The 20787-nt window shown below is 47.8% G+C and overlaps 1 protein-coding gene across 3 annotated transcripts in view; it reads left to right on the top strand.

Moving 5' to 3' along the window:
- Positions 1 to 20787, top strand: part of LOC135388514 (WD and tetratricopeptide repeats protein 1-like) — a 102974-nt gene that overhangs the window by 77644 nt on the left and 4543 nt on the right. For all 3 annotated transcript variants that reach the window (XM_064618097.1, XM_064618099.1, XM_064618098.1), the window contains exon 13: positions 19833 to 20025. In XM_064618097.1, coding sequence (XP_064474167.1) covers positions 19833 to 20025 — 193 coding nt within the window. The remainder of the gene's footprint in view (positions 1 to 19832; positions 20026 to 20787) is intronic.

The raw sequence follows: 20787 nt of genomic DNA, 5'->3' as shown, positions 1-20787 counted from the left end.
TTGGACTCGAGGGGCAGACTTCTTGAGGACTTACTCCTCCGCCACTCCATCACACTCCTGAACACAACACAACCAACATACTGCAGCACATCAACACGAACATTCTCTGCATTGGACCTTTCCATCTGTAGTGCGACCATTGCACAAGATCTGCAGTGGCACGTGATCCAAAACCCCTATGGCAGTGACCATTTTCCAACTTGGGTCGAGTATCAGTGTGATGATGCTGTGCTGTGTACGCGAAAACCCCGCTGGAGGCTGCAGGATGCGAACTGGGCGGTGTTCAGCGTGCTGGCTGACCTGACCCTACACAACACTGACAACATGAGTATCGACGAGGCCAACGAATTCATAACAAACACGATAATACATGCTGCTACACAATCCATATCCAAGACGTCGTCCTCTCTGCCCAAGCGTTCAAAGCCTTGGTGGAACGACGACTGTAAACGGATGCGCAAGGAACAACAAAAGGCGTGGGCTCGTTTGCGTCGATACCCGACAGTTGACAACATGATCCAATACAAAAGGAAGCGTGCTGCAGCCAAACGCACAAGGGAGGAGGCCAAGCGCAACTCGTGGAAGGAGTTTGTGGGTACATTGAACTCGCGAACTCCAGCCGAGGTTGTGTGGGACCATATCAATAAGATCTCCGGGAAATACAAATGGTTTACAGTGCCTTGTCTTTCACAGAATGGCGTTCCCTGTACGTCCTTGGAGGAACAGGCTAACGTACTTGGCGGACACTTTGAACACGTGTCTAGCTCCTCGCATTACAGCCAGCGTTTCCTGTCACACAAAACTGCTGCTGAAAAATGCATCATTAAACAACCTAAACAAGATACAGCACCTTACAATGTACCCTTCAACGCACATGAGCTTCAGAGAGCCTTACAGGCAAGAAAGAACACTGCACCTGGCCCTGACGGCATACACTATGACATGTTGCGGCATTTAACACCCCAGTCGCAACAAATCTTACTCCACTTTTTTAACCGTGTGTGGACAGAAGGAACTCTTCCGTTGTCCTGGAAGCTAGCCGAAGTGGTTCTGGTTCTCAAGCCAGGGAAAGACCCGTCTGCTGCCATTAGTTATCGCCCCATCGCATTAACTAGCTGCCTTGGGAAGACTTTCGAGCGCATGGTAAATGCAAGGCTCGTATATGTTTTGGAAGAGGCAGGCATCTTTGACAAACACCAAAGTGGTTTTCGTTCCGTCAGGAGCACACAGGACAACCTACTCCACCTAGAATCACAAATCAGAGAGGCTTTTGTTCGAGGGCAGTTCTGCGTATCTGTGTTTTTTGATCTCGAAAAGGCGTACGATACCACATGGCGCTTCGGGATTCTGCAAGATCTACACGCATGTGGTATCACAGGGTGCATGTACAGGTGCATCGATAATTTCCTCAGAGATAGAAAGTTTCGTGTCAGTCTGGGCTCAACTTTATCTAACGTCTTTGTACAAGAGAATGGGGTTCCACAGGGGTCTGTGCTGAGCGTTACGCTATTCGTTGTGAAAATGAACTCGATAGCGAGAGCCATCCCACCTGGCGTCCAGTACTCCCTTTACGTAGACGATGTCCAGGTTTCCTACTCGGCATCAAGTCTTTCAACAGCTGAGAGGCAGGTGCAACTCACGATCAACCGTCTATCTAAGTGGGCTGATGAAAACGGCTTCAGGTTTTCCGCGCAAAAGACAGCGTGTGTTGTCTTTACGAGGAGGCGAGGCACATTTGCTGAGCCCTCGCTGCTCCTCGGTGGCAACACACTACCAGTTTCTGATGAGCAAAAATTTTTGGGGGTGGTGTTTGACAAGAAGCTGTCTTTTGTGCCACACATAAACTATATAAAACAGAAGTGCCTGAAATCCTCCAACATACTCAAAGTTTTATCCCATCGATCGTGGGGAGCCGACAAAGTCACACTGTTGTGGGTCTATGACTCGGTTGTGCGATCAGTAATTGAGTACGGGAGTGTCGTGTATGGCTCGGCGCGGCCTTCGGCATTGAAGGTGTTGGACCCCATCCACCACGAAGGCATCCGACTCGCCACCGGTGCCTTCCGGACGTCCCCTGTGAAGAGTTTGTATGTTGAGGGCAATGAATGGTCGCTCGAGAGACGGAGACAATTTGAACATGTGAAGGCTGCGCTAAGGTACAGATGCCAGGGCGATGACCCAGTTGTACACTCTAGTGTGAACCCCGCTCTGGAGCGACTCTTCCTTGGAAAGCCCTCTGTTGTACCCTCGTTCCCGCTTCGTGTGCAGGTGGCGAGTTCCCGTGTGGGATTCAGCCCCTCTGGCGTTCCCCTGCAGCAGGCAGTCCACGATGCTGCACCTTGGCAGAGACATCTAATACAATCCAATTTAAAAATGACACAGTTTGACAAACAATCCACTGCACACACTGTCATTCTCCAGGAATTCCTGGAGATTCGCCATAACTTCGGGAACCACCATGCAATCTACACTGATGGGACTAAAGTAAGCAATGGTGTGGCGGCCGTTGCCCTTGAAGGTGATTCTATTATGACGGCACGCCTGAACACGAACGCCACAGTTTTCACCGCAGAGCTTTACGTGATTCTCCTGGCTTTGCGGCACATTCAACAAAACGACCTTCAAAATTCAGTAATTTATTCCGATTCGCTAAGCTCTGTGCGTGCGCTGCTTTCATGCTATGACAGCAAGAATCACCTCGTCAAGCGAGTATGAGCGCTTGCGACTCAACTTTGTTCCCGAGGGTTTTCAATCTGTCTCTGCTGGGTCCCCAGCCACACTGGGATCCCGGGGAATGAACGAGCCGGCCGTGAGGCTCGGCGAGCGTTGGCACAAGAGGAGTCAGCTCTAGGACTACCCTACCAAGACATCCTGCCAGTGTTAAAGAGAGCTGTCTGCACACAGTGGCAGCAGGAGTGGGACATGGAAGAAAATAACAAGCTACACCTCACACAGCCACACGTTTCCCCCCCGCATCGGACTGAACACATCAACAGATCATCCGAAGTTCTTTACGCGAGATTGAGGATTGGACACACATGGCTCACGCATCACCACCTACTCAGAGGTCAGGATCCGCCAGCTTGTGCGCACTGCGGTGACAGCTTGACTGTCTTGCACGTACTGGCATCCTGCCCTCACTTCGAGCACCAACGCCAACAGTATTTCACCACATTCTACAGATACCATGTCCCACTCCACCCAGCCCTTCTACTGGGTGACACCCCCCTTGTGCCGTTTGATAACGTCATTAAATTTTTGACCACGTGTGGGTTTCTTAGTCAGATGTAGATGATAAGCATTGCTCCGCTTTTATCCAATATCACCGAACTCCTCATGTAAACATCTCATTGTCACACTTGTAGATAGCTTTTAACTGCCATGCTCGCTTGCTCTCTCTCTTATCCTGGTCAATCTCATCGCTCATACCTGTAGATAGGTTTTAACTACCACACACTCTCTCTCACATCTTTCCCATAATCATCTCCGACACACTCACCATAGTTTTGGCGCTCTATGGCCTTTGTGCCATTAAGCACATAATCAATCAATCAATCAATCATTTGTGGTTGCTGCACGCTTTCGTCTTCATCTTCCTCGTTGTCACTTGGCGCCTCTACTGTCTTGGCGGCATTCGTGCTGACCTCCGCAATGATCTTCTTGTCCGTCAGATCAGACGCCACCATGAGGCCGTCGTCTGCCGACACAAAATCGTCGAACGTGACATCGTCGACGTTCAAACGCCTCCACATATCCACGTGACGGTGCCTCCTGGCTTTCCTCTTCGAGCAGTGCTACCGTGGCACGCGTAAACCCAGCCTTGACGAAGCAGTTCCTCACTGTGGTGCTGCTCACATCATTCCGCGCCCCATAGAGCACCTCGATCGCGGTTCTCACTGTCATCGTCGTGGGAGCTCGTTTCTGCTCAATGTCAAACACTAACCTCGAAACGAGACGTTTCTGGTACATGCTCTTCAGAGACCAAATGATGCCTTGATCTAGGGGTGCGTTATTGAAGTTTTGTTCGGTGGGAGGAATAACAGCCGAACAGACCGCAATGGCATTGCTATCTTGTGAGCTGAGCAGTTATCCAAGACTAGAATCACTTGCCTGCCTTGATGTTGCATGTCACCGTCAAGGGCCATAACCCACTGCTCAAAAAGCTTTGTTCTGACACACACTTTTCCATTCGCAAAGTACTCCACCGGCCGATGTTGGATAGCCTTAAAACAACGTGGCTTCTTGTACTTCTCGATGACAACCAGCTTTCGCTTGTCAGAACTGTCCATGTTTGTCACACAACACCGTCGGTCGGTCTTTGCTGCGCTTCCCGGCCGTGGCACGACTCTCCTGTCATTACTAGTGATCGCTCAGGGGGGAAGTTAAAGAATAGTCCTGTTTCATCAGCATTATAAATGTCCCTTTCATCATATTCTTGCAGCAAAGGTGCAACATTTTCCAAACACCTTTCACAACTCCCGTGGTCGACGGCGGAAGCTTTACCGGCAGCACGGTCTCGCAGACATGTGTGTGTGGAGAGTCAAAACTGAACTGCCTACCATCAATGCGATGGATGGCACGTTTCCACTTCTCACGCTTGTCAGAATACGCAGGAAAAGCGAACATGTATACATTTGGTAACACAGCATGTCTCTGGCATGGTGCTAGCACACGGTTATAACGCGACAACAGCTGAAACATATGTACCGCAATAGGAGACGCAGGCGTCTCTCTCCCGCACTTCGATGGCAGCGCCACCACGTGGGCGCTCCGGTCTCTGGGCAAAGCTTCCCCATAGAGTTATGGAGAAGCTGCGTGACCAGGAAACTATCAAGGGACCGTGCCAGCAGTCATATGGCACATGATTTCGTGGCGAGACTTAAATTGTGCAACCAGCCAGAGCTTGCACTGAAATCTTCTTGCTTGTGGCCAAGAAGAAATGTGAAATCCATCGCCTTTTTTTGCAAGAGGGCACCGGAGACTGGCAGATTCCTGACTCTGACATCTTTAAACCATGCAAGGAGCGCCTCTACAACATTGGGAAAAGTACACTTCTGCAACCTTTTCCTACTGCTTGCCACTGTTTGTGCATTGTAACTGTTCTTGATGTTCTCACGTGCTTTGAGGATCGTTGAAAGGCTGTTTGCAGGAATTCCGTATTCCGTATTTCTCAGCAACATCCTTCTTCCGGTTTCCACTCTCAACTTCTCGGAAAATGTCGATCTTCATGTCCAAAAATAGGGCCTTCTGTTTTCTCAACATCGCCAAGCTCGGTGACACAATGTGAAGGAACACAGAAGCATGTAGTTGTCGAGAACATAACAAACAAAACGCATGCGAAGAGTTTGTTAGGTCAACAGGCTGAGTGTGAGCGTTCTGAGGGCGAGGGCGAAGATGAAAGAGTCAGAACGTGCAGCCAATGGAGTCGCTGCAAGTTCGTTGGCCTCGCAGTCTGCCGCCTTTGCCCCTCTCTCGACCCAGAAATTAATCCCCTGAAGAGCTTTGGGAGAAGCGGCTTTGTTCGTTGCTTATCGCAACCTGAATTCTTCGGGACGGGACGCAAGGTCGCTTCGTTATAATCGAAGATTCCGAGAAACTTTGGGAAGTTACGTTTGTTGTAAAAAAGGGATTCCCATAGAAACAAAGCGCGACAAACCAAACTGAAATAAAACCTCGTAATAAGCGAAAATTCGTAGTATCAGAGTTCGTTGTAACAAGGTTCGACTGTATGCGGAGTTGGCTCGCAGTAAAGTTAGAATAAAGCGGTTCAAAATATATGCAGTTCGACCGGGACCTGGTGGAACTTCGAAATAAGCGATAATATGTAAAAAGCAGTTTTGTTCTAATGAGGGAGAAATATGCAAAGTAGATACTTACATCTTTGTTTGTAAAAAGACTGGGGCCAAAACGTCGGGACTGCCATAGCTCTTGTTGCATTGCACAACTTCTTCTCAAAAACTGCGCCACGAAGCTGGCACCATCCTGTGTAAGGAGAGAGAAACTTCCGGAGGAGTCTCTGTGGTGGTGACTGAGCAGAATTGCCACTCAAGAAGAAGAAATTTTTTTCGAAAACGTGGTCACATGCATTTACCACTGCCCTTTAAAGAGTGAGCAGTAGATGTAGTTATTTCTCATTCTATAGGTAATTTGCAAAAGGACCAGTGCTTGGGAACAGCAACATCAGGGGGATGAACGTGTAGTACAGTTAAACCTCTATGTAGCGAAGTCGGTAAACACATCGCAAAACTTCGCTATATGGAGAACTTCATTACAGAGAACGTTAGCTAAATTTCGGTGGTTGTTACTACAGTTAAGTAGCCTGAAGTTCCCGGGAATATAACGCACGAAAAACAAGACTATGGAAGAGAAAGAAGCAATTTATTTGGCACAGAAACAGTCAGTTACTCGCTTTTGCACAGTCTTGAAGAACGTCGGTGTCACAGACCGTTCATAGTTTGCCAGCGCCGCCAGAGCGCCCTCCTGGTCCTTGTTCGATGCCGCGTATCGTCGAAGCACGTCAATAAAGTCGAGCACCTCCCTAACAGATGGCACACACGTGCAGATGTACGATACGCGTGTGATACGCTTATCAGGAGTTCATGCACATGTCAGCAGATAAGCATGTACGGAAGAGGGGGCGTGGATCGCTTCCGGTAGGTTGGCTTAAAAGTGACTGAACGGGAATAAACAAGGTCTTATTCCGCCTGCTCGAAGTTGTCTGGGAGTGTGCTGTTTGCCGCGTCGGCCGCAGGCCTGACAAAACATGGTGTCAGAAGTGGTCGGGTCTTCTTCACTCGCTTGAACCTACGCTGTTCCTGCCGTCCGCGGAAATGGCCCATGACGACACCGGCGTACAAAAGACGGAAGGGGCTTCAACACTGCCGTCTTCCACAAGTTTCCGAATGGAACCACCCGAAGCTTTCAACTTCGCAGCACCTAACGAATGGACAGCCTGGAAACGGAGGTTTCAACGTTTCTACACCGTTTCCGGTCTCAATCAGCAACTGGGGCAACAGCAAGTAGATGCGCTCATCTACATCATGGGTCCGCAAGCAGAGGATGTTTTCCAGATATTTAGCCTTAACGACGAGCAAACACGGGATTTCAACTACGTCTTGCAAAAGTTCAAAGCCTATTTCCTTCCTCGCCGAAACATAATTTACGAACGTGCTGTATTCAACAGCAGGACACAAGGTGATTCGGAGTCAGTTGATGATTTTGCTGCAGCTCTCTATAAGCTTGCAGAGACGTGTGAGTACGCGGTACTCAAAGATGACCTCCTGCGAGATCGCTTCGTTGTTGGATTACGTGACAAGCACCTTTCAGAAAGATTGCAGCTGGATTCTAAACTAACATGGGAAAGCGCCCTCACCATAGCGCGTCAACAAGAAGCCGTGAAACAGCAGCAAGCCGAAATCCACCCTGTTACTGAAACGGTAGGTCGCATCACTACCAAACCAGATAATCCCGCTGCCAGTAGAAGGTCACGTTCTCAACAAGAACAAGTGCGACCAGCTCAACACTACGCATCTGGGGATAACAAAAGAACCGCTAAGAAGCAACCAACTTGTGGCTGGTGTGGACGTTCTCGTCATTCTAGAAGCTCCTGCCCGGCTAAAAACGCCTCTTGCAATAAATGCCACAAACGAGGACACTTCGCTGCGGTTTGCCGTTCAAAGGATCAGCCAAGAGCAATGCAAGGTTTCCTGGGACTTGCGTCATCATCTACTCCCGCATCGACGTGGGACCTCGACGTCGTGGTGAATGGAGTTTTGTTACCTTTCCGCATTGACACAGGAGCTGACGAATCCGTTCTATCAGAAGCTCTCTTCAACCGACACTTCTCGGAACTGACGCTACGTCAACCACTTCGAGTACTCTGCGGTCCCGACGGGACACCGCTGAACGTCGTTGGAATGGTAACACTACAGCTTGCCTGTAAGGGCAACCATTCCGATCAAAACATCTTCATCGTTCGGGGACTGAAGAAGAACTTGCTGGGGAAGCTGGCAATAGAGGACCTTCGTCTACTGGCTCAAATTGACAACGTCAAAAATATGTTCGTAAACCCAAGAAAAGACTACCCGCAACTCTTCCGAGGCCTGGGAGTTATTGAGGGAGACTACTGCCTTCGCGTCAAGTCCGGAACGATACCCTTCGCCGTAACTTCACCGAGGAAGGTTCCACTACCATTGTACGAAAGCACCCGGGAAGAGCTACGTGAGATGGAGCGCTTAGGAGTCATCTCACAGGTTGAAGAGGCAACTGAGTGGTGCGCGCCTATGGTGGTGGTGCCGAAGAGGAACGGCAACGTGCGCATATGCGTCGACCTTACGGAACTTAACCGGTTTGTTCTAAGGGAGTGGTACCCGATCCCTTCAGTGGAACACACGCTGGGACGGCTGTCAGGAGCAAAAGTCTTCTCGAAGATTGATGCCAACGCAGGTTTTTGGCAGGTTCCATTAAGCAGTGACAGTCGCCTCCTCACCACCTTTATCACTCCATTTGGTCGTTTTTGTTTTAACCGACTACCATTCGGAATCTCATCAGCACCGGAACATTTTCAAAGACGCATGACTGAAGTGCTGGAGGGTCTGCCAGGAGTTATTTGCCATATGGACGATGTACTGGTGTTCGGCTCAACTAGGGAACTTCACGACGCAAGACTTCGCGCTGTTTTGGACAGTCTAACAAAAGCCGGAATCACGCTAAACTCCCAGAAATGCGTCTTTGGAGTGGAAACTGTTGACTTTCTCGGTAACACTATTGCGGCAGATGGCATCCGCCCCAACAAACGAACCCTGGATGCCATCACGAACATTCCTGCCCCGACCTCAAGAACGGAGCTCAGACGTCTTCTCGGGCTAGCGACGTATCTCGGACGTTTTGTGCCCCGCCTTTCAGACCTCTTAGCACCCTTGACTTCCATGCTGAGCAGTAAAAGTGAATTCGTGTGGGAGGAGCCGCAACGAGAAGCTTTCCTGCGTTGGAAGGAAATACTGTCTTCCTCACCCGTCCTAGGGATTTACGACGTAAACCGCGAAACTATAGTTTCTGCTGACGCATCCTCCTACGGCTTAGGTGCAGTCCTCCTGCAAGAACAAGATGATGGGTCGTTATGCGTCATCGCCTACGCCTCCAGGACCCTTAGTGACACTGAACGTCGCTACGCTCAGATTGAGAGAGAGGGGTTGGCACTCGCCTGGGCATGCGATAGATTTCAAGAATTCCTGATCGGCAGGTCGTTCCGTTTAGAGACTGATCATAAGCCGCTCGTGACGCTACTTAGCACAAAGTTTTTGGACGACCTCACGCCTCGTCTTCAAAGGATAAGAATGAGACTCATGAGATATTCCTACACAGTTACGTACGTCCCAGGAAAACAACTCATTGCTGCCGATGCGCTCTCGAGGAACCCAGTGCAGTCAACGGGCCCATCGATACTCGACCAAGAAGTCGGAGCATACGTCCGGATGGTGGAAAGCTCACTGCCTGTCACTTCGATGAGCATCAAAGCTATCAGTACAGCGCAGAAGGACAACAAAATTTGCCAAGCACTTATCAAGTTCAGCACGACCGGATGGCCCTCTCGCCGCGATCTTAGCCCAGAAATGAAAGTTTACTGGGAGTGCAGAAACAGCATCGCCTTTGCAGATAACCTCCTCATGTTCAAGGACCGGATTGTCGTACCAGCCTCGCATCGGAAGTATGTGCTGCAGCAGATACACAGCGGCCACCAGGGAATGGTGAAATGCAAAGCAAGGGCTAAAGACAGCGTTTGGTGGCCAAGTATAGCGCAGGACATCGAGAACTTCGTTCGCAGCTGTATTCCCTGCACTGAACATGCGGTGAACCGAAAGGAGACATTACTCCAAACACCGTTCCCCCGGAGACCTTGGCAAAAGGTGGCTATGGACCTTTTTTTCATTAACAGACGATGGTGGCTCATCGTAGTAGATTATTACTCTCGATTCCCGGAGATCGTCCCGCTCCACAACCTTTCATCGGCGACGGTGACAGAGCATTGCAAATCTATCTTTGCGCGTCATGGAATCCCAGAGGAGGTCATTTCGGACAACGGACCTCAGTTCTCCGGAGAGCAAGCATCACAGTTTAAGAAGTTCGCCGAGATGTACCAGTTTCGCCACGTCACATCAAGCCCTCGGTACCCCCAAAGTAACGGCCTCGCGGAAGCCGCTGTAAAAATCATCAAGAATTCAATGAAAAAGACTGGCGACCCCTACGAGTCACTACTCGCCTACCGGTCATCTCCTCTGCAAAATGGGTACTGTCCCTCTGAACTACTAATGGGTCGGAGACTTCGGACAACCATACCGACTCCTGACAGCAACCTTCTGCCTAAGATCCCAGACTACAACGAGTTACAACGGAAGGAGCTGATGCTGAAAAACAGTCAGGCAGCCGCCTATAACTCTCGCCATGGGGTTCGACGTTTACCGGAACTCAACAAGGGAGATAAGGTCTGGGTCATCGACCTCAAACGTCGGGGAATCGTGGAACGAAGGGCCGGCACACCACGGTCGTTCTGGGTGAAGACAAACGGAAAGGACGTGCGCCGAACAAGGAGTCACCTGGTGCGCTACCACTCCTCATGCGACCAAGATGAAGCGAGACTTCCAGCATCACGGGACGTGCAGTGTGAAAGTTTTCACGGAGCACTGCCATTACAGGAGACTACACCCGGGATAGAACCAACGTCTACACATGACACAGACGACTCGTCTGTGGCCACTGGCGATTCTACTGTTAGGCAAGGGGAAAGTGCTTCTGAGGAAAAGTGCAGGGACTCGCACCAACATACTCGGAGTGGGCGCTGCATCAAACCACCTCAAAGACTTAATTTGTAAAGATGTTAACGTTTGTATCGTATTCTTCATTGCGAATGTTATTGTAGTTTCTGAACCAGGGATCAGAACTATTCTTGTACTAATTATACTTTGTTATATTAGTGTGCTGACGCTGTTCCCGAAGAAAGGGAGATGTACGATACGCGTGTGATATGCTTATCAGGAGTTCATGCATATGTCAGCAGATAAGCATGTACGGAAGAGGGGGCGTGGATCGCTTCCGGTAGGTTGGCTTAAAAGTGACTGAACGGGAATAAACAAGGTCTTATTCCGCCTGCTCGAAGTTGTCTGGGAGTGTGCTGTTTGCCGCGTCGGCCGCAGGCCTGACAAAACAATGTCCTCTTCAGTGTCGCTCTCGCTGTCCTCGTGTGTATCCTTACGCAGACCGGCGACGATGTCGGCCTCAGTAAGCTCCTCTGTGCATACTGCCGTTGAGTCGGCGTCCAAAAAGTCCTCCAGTGCAACATCATCCGGCACCCCACCTTGTTCTCGAAGTTCTTCCCATCGCTGGAGCACAGCGAGCGCGTACGAAGGGTCTTCCAGAACGCTGGAATTCTACGGGCAACGATTTCCGCTTGTGCACGTTTGCCATGGCGTCCACTTTACCCGCTCACACGCGGAACCAAAAGTCCAAAAGTGACAACTGACCGGGGTGTAAGCTGTAGGAAGAGAGGAGGGGACATCCTTCCTTCTCATTCGTCGAACGCTGGTTGCGCACGCCGGTTGCGCCGGTCACCGAACCCCCGGCACCCTCCTCTCACCACCTCTCCTTTGTACAGGCTTCTCCAACACAAGGAGCGACCTGGATATGATGCGTCCGGCACCCCAGATGGCCCTGAATTCCAGAAAGTTCGGAACGTCGCACTATTTCCGAGAATCGGAGCGGTGTTCAGCACGCACGGAACTTCGTAACACAGAGAACACGGGCAAACGCACTTCGCTGTACGGAAAACCCAAATACATGGGCTTCAATGGGACAAATGTACAAGCATTTGAAAAAGTTCGCTAAATAGAGAAATTCGCAGCATGGAGAGTTCGCTATAGGGAGGTTTAACTGTATAACTCTATTGTTGGGAAAAACTCACGTGACCTCTAGCGTCGGGCCAATCGTTGGACAATGGTTTGGTAGCTTTTTTGCTTTGCGTTTTTTAATTGGTCTCTCTGAGTGATGTGTGACGCTGGCGAGGCTTTTCCTTTCTCATCTGCTCTCTCCCTCTCCCCCACTTTGGCAGTTCTGGGTAGTTGTGGATCTTCATTCGCATCGAGTGAAATAAATAACAAAACGCGGAAGCGTTGGCTGTTTCTGTTACACAAAGTGCTTTATTTTTCGGGATAGGCAGTCGAACCCGCATATATCGAACTCGAAGGGGATCACAAAATAGTTCTATATTTCCATAATTCGTTGTATTAGCCGTGCTACATTAGCGGCGACCGAAGCACCTGCGCTTAACACTAATCCCAGCCGCAGTCGTGATGAAGATGTGGAAAGTAGCCACAACACTTTATTTTACAGCATAAAAATCGGTGACCTTAGCATGCGTCTTGTTGCGGGCAAAGAAGTTGAGCTCACACATCTTGAACTTGTCAAGACGCTCCACGTTTGGAGCTTTTCATATCTACGCAGCAGGGACGAATCACTTGAGATGCTAAGATGAGCTCAGTGACTGTCGGCAATGGCTGTGGTTCTTCATCGTCGGCGGTGCTCTCCGCTTCATCGGCACCGGCTGTGTCTGCAACGATGTCCGCATCCGTCTGTTCCGCATCGTCTACACCCACGTAGTCCGTAGCGCTCACGCATGGGAGAACGATGCCCGGAAATACAGAGAGTTCACGAAGCGCTGCGTCCAAACACTCTCATGTGCTTCTGCAACTTCAGTCAGCACCACAGTGTGCCATGCGCAAGCGACGTCACGTCAGTGCCTGCAGCGTTCCTGGCACCTCCTCGTCCGTGTTTTCACCCTTTCTGTCCACGTGCTCTCACCTCTGCTCCCCTCTTTCGCTCTTTCCTCCTCTCCGAGGGTGCGAGATCACCGGCACGCCGGCGCGAGTGCCCAGAAGAGGTAGCTTTTTCATGATCTCGACGTTCGATATATCGGATAACCGAGGTACCGAAGTTCGATGAAGCCGTACACCCGTGCTATACTTTTACATGTAATTTTCAAGGGGATTTTTTATTGTTCGATATACACAATAATTCGAAATATGCGGGTTCAAAATATGCGGGTTCGACTGTATTTCCAAATCAACAAATATACAGTCTGCTGTTCGGAAGTTCGAGTGATATGGCGAAGCAACTTTGCATTCATCGATAGCTGATGTCTCACGTGGAAAATTTCACTGTAGAACAACAGTATATTGACCACACAGGCACACACATTCAAGATCCAGCATGACAGAGAACATGTCCATATCCCTTTGCTGCTTGTGTAGGCGTCTGGTTGACCCGACAAAGGAACTTATGCAACTGGTATGCCGAAAGATGAAGATGCTCCAACCACTCAGAGTGGCTTATCCATACCGATGCTTTTATGAAGCAGATATGAGTTGAGTGCTTATACCTGAGCAAGAAAGATCAGAATAGGAATCAGAAACGTGAAAACAAAAAATTCTACCGGCCGAAATGCTGCATGCGCGTATGTCACAGGAGTGGTGCTATGCTATGCTAGGCGGCAGCATGGAATAGGAAGTGACTTACCTGTCATCGAGTGAGTAGCGGAAAAACGCAGTATTGGTCCTTCTTGAATCGTTGTCTCACCAAGCAAGCGAAGCAGATCTGCCTTCCACTTATACATCACTGAATTGGCTTGCAGAAGTATCCAAGAGGCCCCGAGTTTTTCAGAGTGCCTATCGAGTGCAGTATCGACAACATGTTAAGGGAAGGACGCTAAAAACCATCCAAAGCATTACTGACATAGATGCTTTGTTTGCATCCCTGCCTAAGGCCCCTAGTTTTCTGCTGCGGCAAATTCAAAATTCCGCAGCACTGAGTTGTAGCGACTTCCGCGATTTTCCGCGGCGAGGAGTCAACAGCTGCGTGAAATGGGAAACACTTTATTTTCTTGGATAATGTAGAAACAAAACATATATTTTATAAAATTACAGATTCAAATCACTCTTGTGGATCAGCATTACATACATGACCTCTTGTGTTCTCATCTGATGTGGTTTGTCGGCTGCATTCCTTTTATACCTGCTGAAAGATCTTTCAGCATCTACAAAATTTATAGGAACTTTATAGGAAGGAGTTTACACTAAATGCCCGGGGGAAGTTACATCTTTAAGACACCCTTTTTTGTTCCTGGGCTGTAGGCATTATTTAATTTTTTGAAGACAACCTCCCAGATATCAAATCAAAATCCCCCGCTGCCACAGCTAAACCGTGCATGGGAGGGACGCCGCCCCTTCCTCAGGCGAAGTATGCATAATAAACTTGGGCTAAGGTTATTTTATGCTAAACTACTAGCTCTACTAAAACTACCTAACTCTACTAAACCGGTTACAGAAAAATGGAAGGTTCATGTCCACGTGTTCGTGAACCTTCCATTTTTCTGTAACCGGTCTGTAGCCTAGATCACAACGTTCACATAATCCCCTCCACACTCTAACAAAGCAGCCATTCAGTCCGGCCGTAGAAGCCCGTACGGAACCTTTCTTCGCGAATCGAATACTTTGAGTGATTGATATTCGACTCGAATTCGAGAAGTTGAATATGCGCGCACCCCAAAAAATAAGAGATTCCGTGAAATTCTGTGCCAAACGAAGGATTCCGCGATTAATTCCGAATTCCGCGAAATTTCGTGGTACCGCGGAAAACGGAGGGCCTTATCCCTGCCACACCCACCATATTTCGAAACTTTACGCCGAGCTGCTCCGGCATCGCCGACATGGCGTCACCCGCTTGCGTGCGCTACGGAAAGTTCAGCATTTCAAAGCGACCAGTCAGCACTCGCATACCGGGGAAGCAGCCATAGGAGCCAATAGACTGGTGAGGGTTGAGAAGTCGCGCTTCGACGTAAAAATTCGGATGTTTGATGACGCGAAAAGCTCGCAGCGCCTCACTTTAGTCCGCAAAAGAACTCGCGAGTTTCATCCCCTTGGCAACACTGTGGCAAACTTGAATGTGTTGTTTGTGCAGAGCATTTTGGTCATTCTATACGTGCACACCCTTTTCTTTATGGTGTACGTATCCGTATTTCCTAGAAGTGGCACATATTGAAATTTTTTAATACAAATATCTACAGCGTTGCCCTTCGAATCTCAAATCGAATTTGGAGTGTCATCTCGTAGGACAAAGGCATGTAAAATAGTAACATGTGACAGTTAAGCCTACGTGTTTAGGTGTTTTGAGGAAGATGCACTATGCTTGCATCACTAATTGAAGTTGTGACAAACGCGAGTCATTGTACGTCATCAACTGCAGCGAACCGCATCGAGGCGAGAATCACGTGGAGTCAACTCTCGAGCACCTCTAGTGTTGAGTCCTCGAATTTTAGAACGGGATTCACTGCCCTTGGGGACGACGTCACGAGAGCCACGCCGTTGTATTTTTGCCCCTCCCCATCGTCGACTCTCGAGGTCCAATAAACAGAAGAGAACCAGAAGCTGCTGGGTATGTGCAGAGCACGCATGCTCGTTTCAATGTCTGAGATCACATCTAATGATACGACCCTTATTTGCCACAGAAAGTTGTGGCATTGATTGGGATACTTCATGAAGTGCATAATTCATGCGTCAGGTATGGAAGGTTCAGTGCAGTGCGGTTTTCAGGCACATGCCACAGTCCCTAAGAGCACCTTCTCAGTCCTTTGTCATACTTTCTGTTGTACAGTGGAGATCGCTTATAACATATGTCACGGAACGGTACCGCACTGTAACCAAATATCACATTTTTAGGCCAATACATTCCCAAGATTGATCACCCACCTTTCATACCATGTTGGTATACCATGGTCATGGTCATGTTGTGAACTGGAATGAACAGCTTCACTCTCTCACTTCAACACTCTCAGGAAGCCTGGAAAAACTCTATGATTTTAATTTGGTGTAGTTTCCTGACCGTGTCTTGCACAATAACACCCTCAATGACGGCGAGGCACACTTCGACGTACGAACCCTCTTTCAAGTCAGTGACACAGAATCTTGCTGTTGTAGCTCACATACCTCTGTCTGTTTGTCCATACAGTACACTGTTGTGTCAGCGCTCCCATACTTTCTCGACATATCCACTTTCCATATGCCGCTTTCGATGTCCTTTTGGCTTTCTCCTTGGTTTCCAAGGTCAAGGCTTTTCGCTTCGTGGGCATCGACAATGCATGGTACAGTATCCGGCAAGACTTAGGACAAACTGGGAAACTGAAACTAGGAGAACTGAAGCTGGGCGGCAACACCGTCACGTGGCTTCAGAACATTGACCAATGGAATGCGACCGTCCTTTGCTTGTGAGGATGATGGTGCTATACGGTAGAGGCTAAAGCTGCTAAAGCATGGAGGAAAGAATGCAAAGCACTCGGGTGACATAATGCAAAGCAAAGTCTGAAGCCTTCCCACACGGCCAACACCCTCGCCCTCCTAGATTTGCACCCCCTCGTCACGAGGAGATGATCGAAGCGTTCTTCGCGATGGGTGATTCACGCTTCAGAATTCGCGAACAAATGTGCTCGGTCCCTCACCTACTTCGAGGAAAATGTCAGTGACCGCACTATAACCGGTTTCCCGCGTCTGGATGGACCATTATAAGTGGTATTCCTACACATTATGTTATATGGGAAGACTATTGGGGGTCCAAAAAAGCCACATTATAAGCAGTCCTGCACTATAAGCGGTCACGTTATAAGTGGTCTCCGCTGTATTTATAGCACACTCAATAGCTTCACATAACATGACAACAAAGCAATGCAAAGTGACGTTCTGACGCATATACGGACATTATCATCAGATATGAAAGGGAGGGATAACACTTTTGTAACTTTTGGGGAGATGCCCCTTGTGGCTGTTCCAAGCACTACCTTTGGAATGTATTTGCCAGGATTCGAGGAATTTTCTTACCTCCCTCATGTTCACGTGCCAGCATCCTTACATTGTCAGTGTTGAAAAAATTTCCCATTTTCAGTACTTGCTCAACTAGTTCTGTGTGACAGTTGTCTGTCCACAGTTTCACAATTTGAGTTTTTTTTTTCTACCAGTTTTTCTTTTATAGGATTAGACTTGTACAAGTTACTTGGAAAAGGTAATAGGCCATTTGAAAAAGTTCCAGTGAGCAGCACGCGCCCTGGCAGGGCCTGCCGGGAAATGCTGTGCAAAACGACAGCGATTTGCTGTCGTCTCCGATCGTTGTCATCATCGTCGTGCTGGTGTATGCACTGTCACTGTCGTTTTGCACAGCATTTCCCGGCTTGCCCTCCCAGGGCGCGCTGCTCCCTGGAACTTTTGCAAATGGCCTATTGGTTACTGTTACTATTGCTCTGGTGGCAAAAGTAATTTTTTACCATTACAAATTACTTCGCCAAAATTTTAATAAAGTAACGGCAAAAAAGTAACGTGTTACTTTGACCATTACTTTCGATAATAGTAAGTCATGTTTCGTTCTCTCTCTATCAATATAAACATTTCCAAAAGTATGAAGCCATGGCGACAAATCAGGAGAGCTAGTTGAAATGCTAGTATTGAAGAGGAAGGACAATCGCAACTATGAACTCAGTGTTCTGAGCAACCTCTCTGTGGATCTCCTTCTCAGGCATTGACTCTTGAGATCTTCACAATAGAACTGTTGAGCCGCGCTACATTCTAACTTGGAAATTCCAGTTGATTACCTATGTGAAGCTTGACCTGCTGTACAATGCGGTGTTGCACATTGCGGTTGCAGTAGGAAGATATTAAGGTGTCCCCAGGCGCTCAAAATGCATGTGCAGAATCATATAACAATGACCCCCACTCATGGTAGTGGAATGCAAAGCAGATAGGAGAGGCTTGTGATGGAGTCTATAGGTTGGTTTCATCTAGGGATAAAGCTCAGTCGAAAAGTAATCGTTTACTCGGTAATCGATTGCCCAAAACTGTAATCGGATTACTTGAAATATTACTTGCGTGGAAAACAAGTCGATTACCTGCAAAATAGCTAAAAAAAGTACTTGATTACTAGCAACACAACTAATACTTGAAACACGTTATGTACAAGTATGCATAGCATGCATCACATTGTTTACACTGCAGCTTCTAAATGAAGATAGACAGGGTCACTGGGGGGCATGGTTTCTTGGGGTGACACAGGATTTGATATATATAAAGTCCGGTTGTGCTTAAAAGCTGTACAAATGCCAAAAGGTTTCAAGCTTTTAAACCAAACCAGACTTTATGTCAGATCCTGTGTCATCCCAGGGACTTGACCCCCTCTGCCCAGTCAGCTGCAACAGACAGCTACAAGCTGGAGTGTGAACAATGTGATACATGCTATGGTGGAAAAACTGGTAGAAAGAGGCCACGAGATTCAAAGAGCATGAGCTACTAAGATGAAACCTCCGACGTAAAGTCTGTGCCCAGAGGTTGTTGAGCATGTCTTGAAAAGGGGACATTTTTTTCAGGCTAGCTCCTCTTTCAAGAAGACAGTTTGTCATCTATGCTCCCTTTCCAGAGTGACTCAAATGACACCAAAAATGGCCCAAAATGGCCCAAATGACCCCAAGATACTCTCACGTGGAGTAGAGTCAATGTCGAGGTGCTCTCAGTTACCTCCAAAGTGGAACATTTCAGATAGTGGAATCTCTTTAAACGGAACCTCAAGGGACCTGGAGAATCTGTTCCATTTACCAGGAGTTCCATCTACTGATTTGTGTGTAAGACGTTAAATGGTGTAATTTCCAGGAGTGCAGAAGCTGTAAGCAGTCTTCATGCACATTACTGCATCAAAGACAAGGAATCACACACAATTTTCAACTTTATTCTACTCCTCATTGAGATGTTTCACCTTCACATGAACAATTGGCCCATTCATTGGGATATTCTAACTTTGGGCACACTTTATCCGCAGGAGCAAGCATTTTTCAAGCTCTTCGTAGTCACCAAGCCGAAGTCTTTTTCTTTGTAGTCCAAATCATGAAGCACTAAAGGCATCACGCAGCTTGTCCTTTTCTCAAAGAGTTCTTGCTAGCATATTTTTTGTTACCATTTACTTCAGCGCAAGCACCGTTTTTGTGTAGCAACCACTTTCAAAATTGTTGATAACTTTGATCTTGCTTTGAAGATCAGTTTTCTATTCTGTTTGATTCTGTTTACAGTGGTGTAAATATTTTTCGTTCCGTTTCGTGGGAAAATTTTTGCACTGCATAAATACGAATCCAAACAACCTTGAGGCCATTGTTCCGTTAAAGCAGTAATTCCATTGAAGAGATTTCCGTTTAGCGAGATTCCACTGTAAATTTGAATTTCCTTAAATTTTACTGTCATATGTTAAATTAAATTTAACAAATGTTCAAATAAAGTTTTGCAAGTGTGCTGAGAAGTCATGGCAGAATCCCCCCTGAGATAAATAATTTTTCATACATCAGTAATGTTGACCCCGTAATGATCAGACAAGTAGATTTCTTGATGTGATTTTTTATTACGTTAGGTGAAACACCCTCTATTTGTACGCTCCCGGTAGCTGCATCAAAAGAGGCATAGAAGATGTTCCCAACAGTTTTTATTACGCTTACTGGAAGTGCTCATAATTTGCACCTTGTCTTTACTTTTTCCCCGCATCCTAGTACAGTAGAACCCCTTTGTAGTAAACTCTCTGGGACCATGATGAAATTTTACTAGATCAGGAGTTTTATTGTATCACGTGTGCCATTGAATGTATGGGATTCTATCAGGACCGCAGTTCTCGTTTACTATAAGCAGAGTTTTACTACAAGAGGAGTTACTATAAAGAGGTTCTACTGTATTTATAGTTGCTGTCTAAAATTATCCTGCTTGTGCATATTTTCGTAGATTCTGAAGAAGGCAGCCGGTCTGAATCTCAGAGCTCTAGTGGGAGCAATAACTCTAGTCCCCGGCAGAAGAAGCAGCCACACATATCAGAACAAGAGAAGGCGTGGCGTGCACTTGCCTTCGACTATGAGCTCCGATACTGCGGTCACTGCAATACGACGACAGACATCAAAGAGGCAAATTTCTTTGGGAGGTTGGTGTCTTTGATATTAGTGAGCCCAAACAAATATTGATTTTTGTGAAACACAACTGTTTTAATCAGTACATAAAATTATCGTTATAATTACCATGTATAGAATGAAGAAATGCCCTCAGGTTTTCAAGAAACAGGAGAGCATTAAACTTTGTTTTTTTCCCCCTCTCTACTTGACATACAGTAAATCTCGGTTATAACGAACTGGACGGTCGCGCGCAACCCATTCATTATATCCGAAGTTCGCTATAAATGGAATGGACAAAAAATTTGATCCAAAAGGCCAGCAGTGTAAGAAACATGAGTCATGTATGCCGTTCATTGAAAATACATCGTTAATGGCGCCTGTTTATACACAGTTGCGGAGATCACGGCGTTTTCTAAGTCATCAAGGTGGTCCAGGTGGGCCGCGGCGAGCGCCTTTGCGTACACAAAATCGCGGAGCGAAGCAATGTACTTGAGTGCCTCCGCTGTAGTTAAAATGTAAGGAGGGGAAGACACTGTGTCATCATCATCGTCATCGGAAAGTTCGTTTGGCGGCGGGCGCACGTCGGCAATGATGTCCGAATCACTGAAGTCCGCGACGGCCTGTGCGTCGTCATCTGCTGTCGCGAACTCCTCGAAAGACTGACAGCCGTCAGTCAGATTCGCAGCCGTTGCTCTGTCCCAAAGTTCTGTGTCGGTATCACGCACACCAAAGTCCACTACACGATCGGCGTCTGTAGCCAGTGCCTGATGAACAAATCCAGCTTTTCTGAAGCA

Source organism: Ornithodoros turicata, chromosome 3 (genome assembly GCF_037126465.1).
Source record: "Ornithodoros turicata isolate Travis chromosome 3, ASM3712646v1, whole genome shotgun sequence".
NCBI classification, from domain to species: Eukaryota; Metazoa; Arthropoda; class Arachnida; order Ixodida; family Argasidae; genus Ornithodoros; species Ornithodoros turicata.
This window is presented reverse-complemented; position numbering and strand designations above follow the sequence as displayed.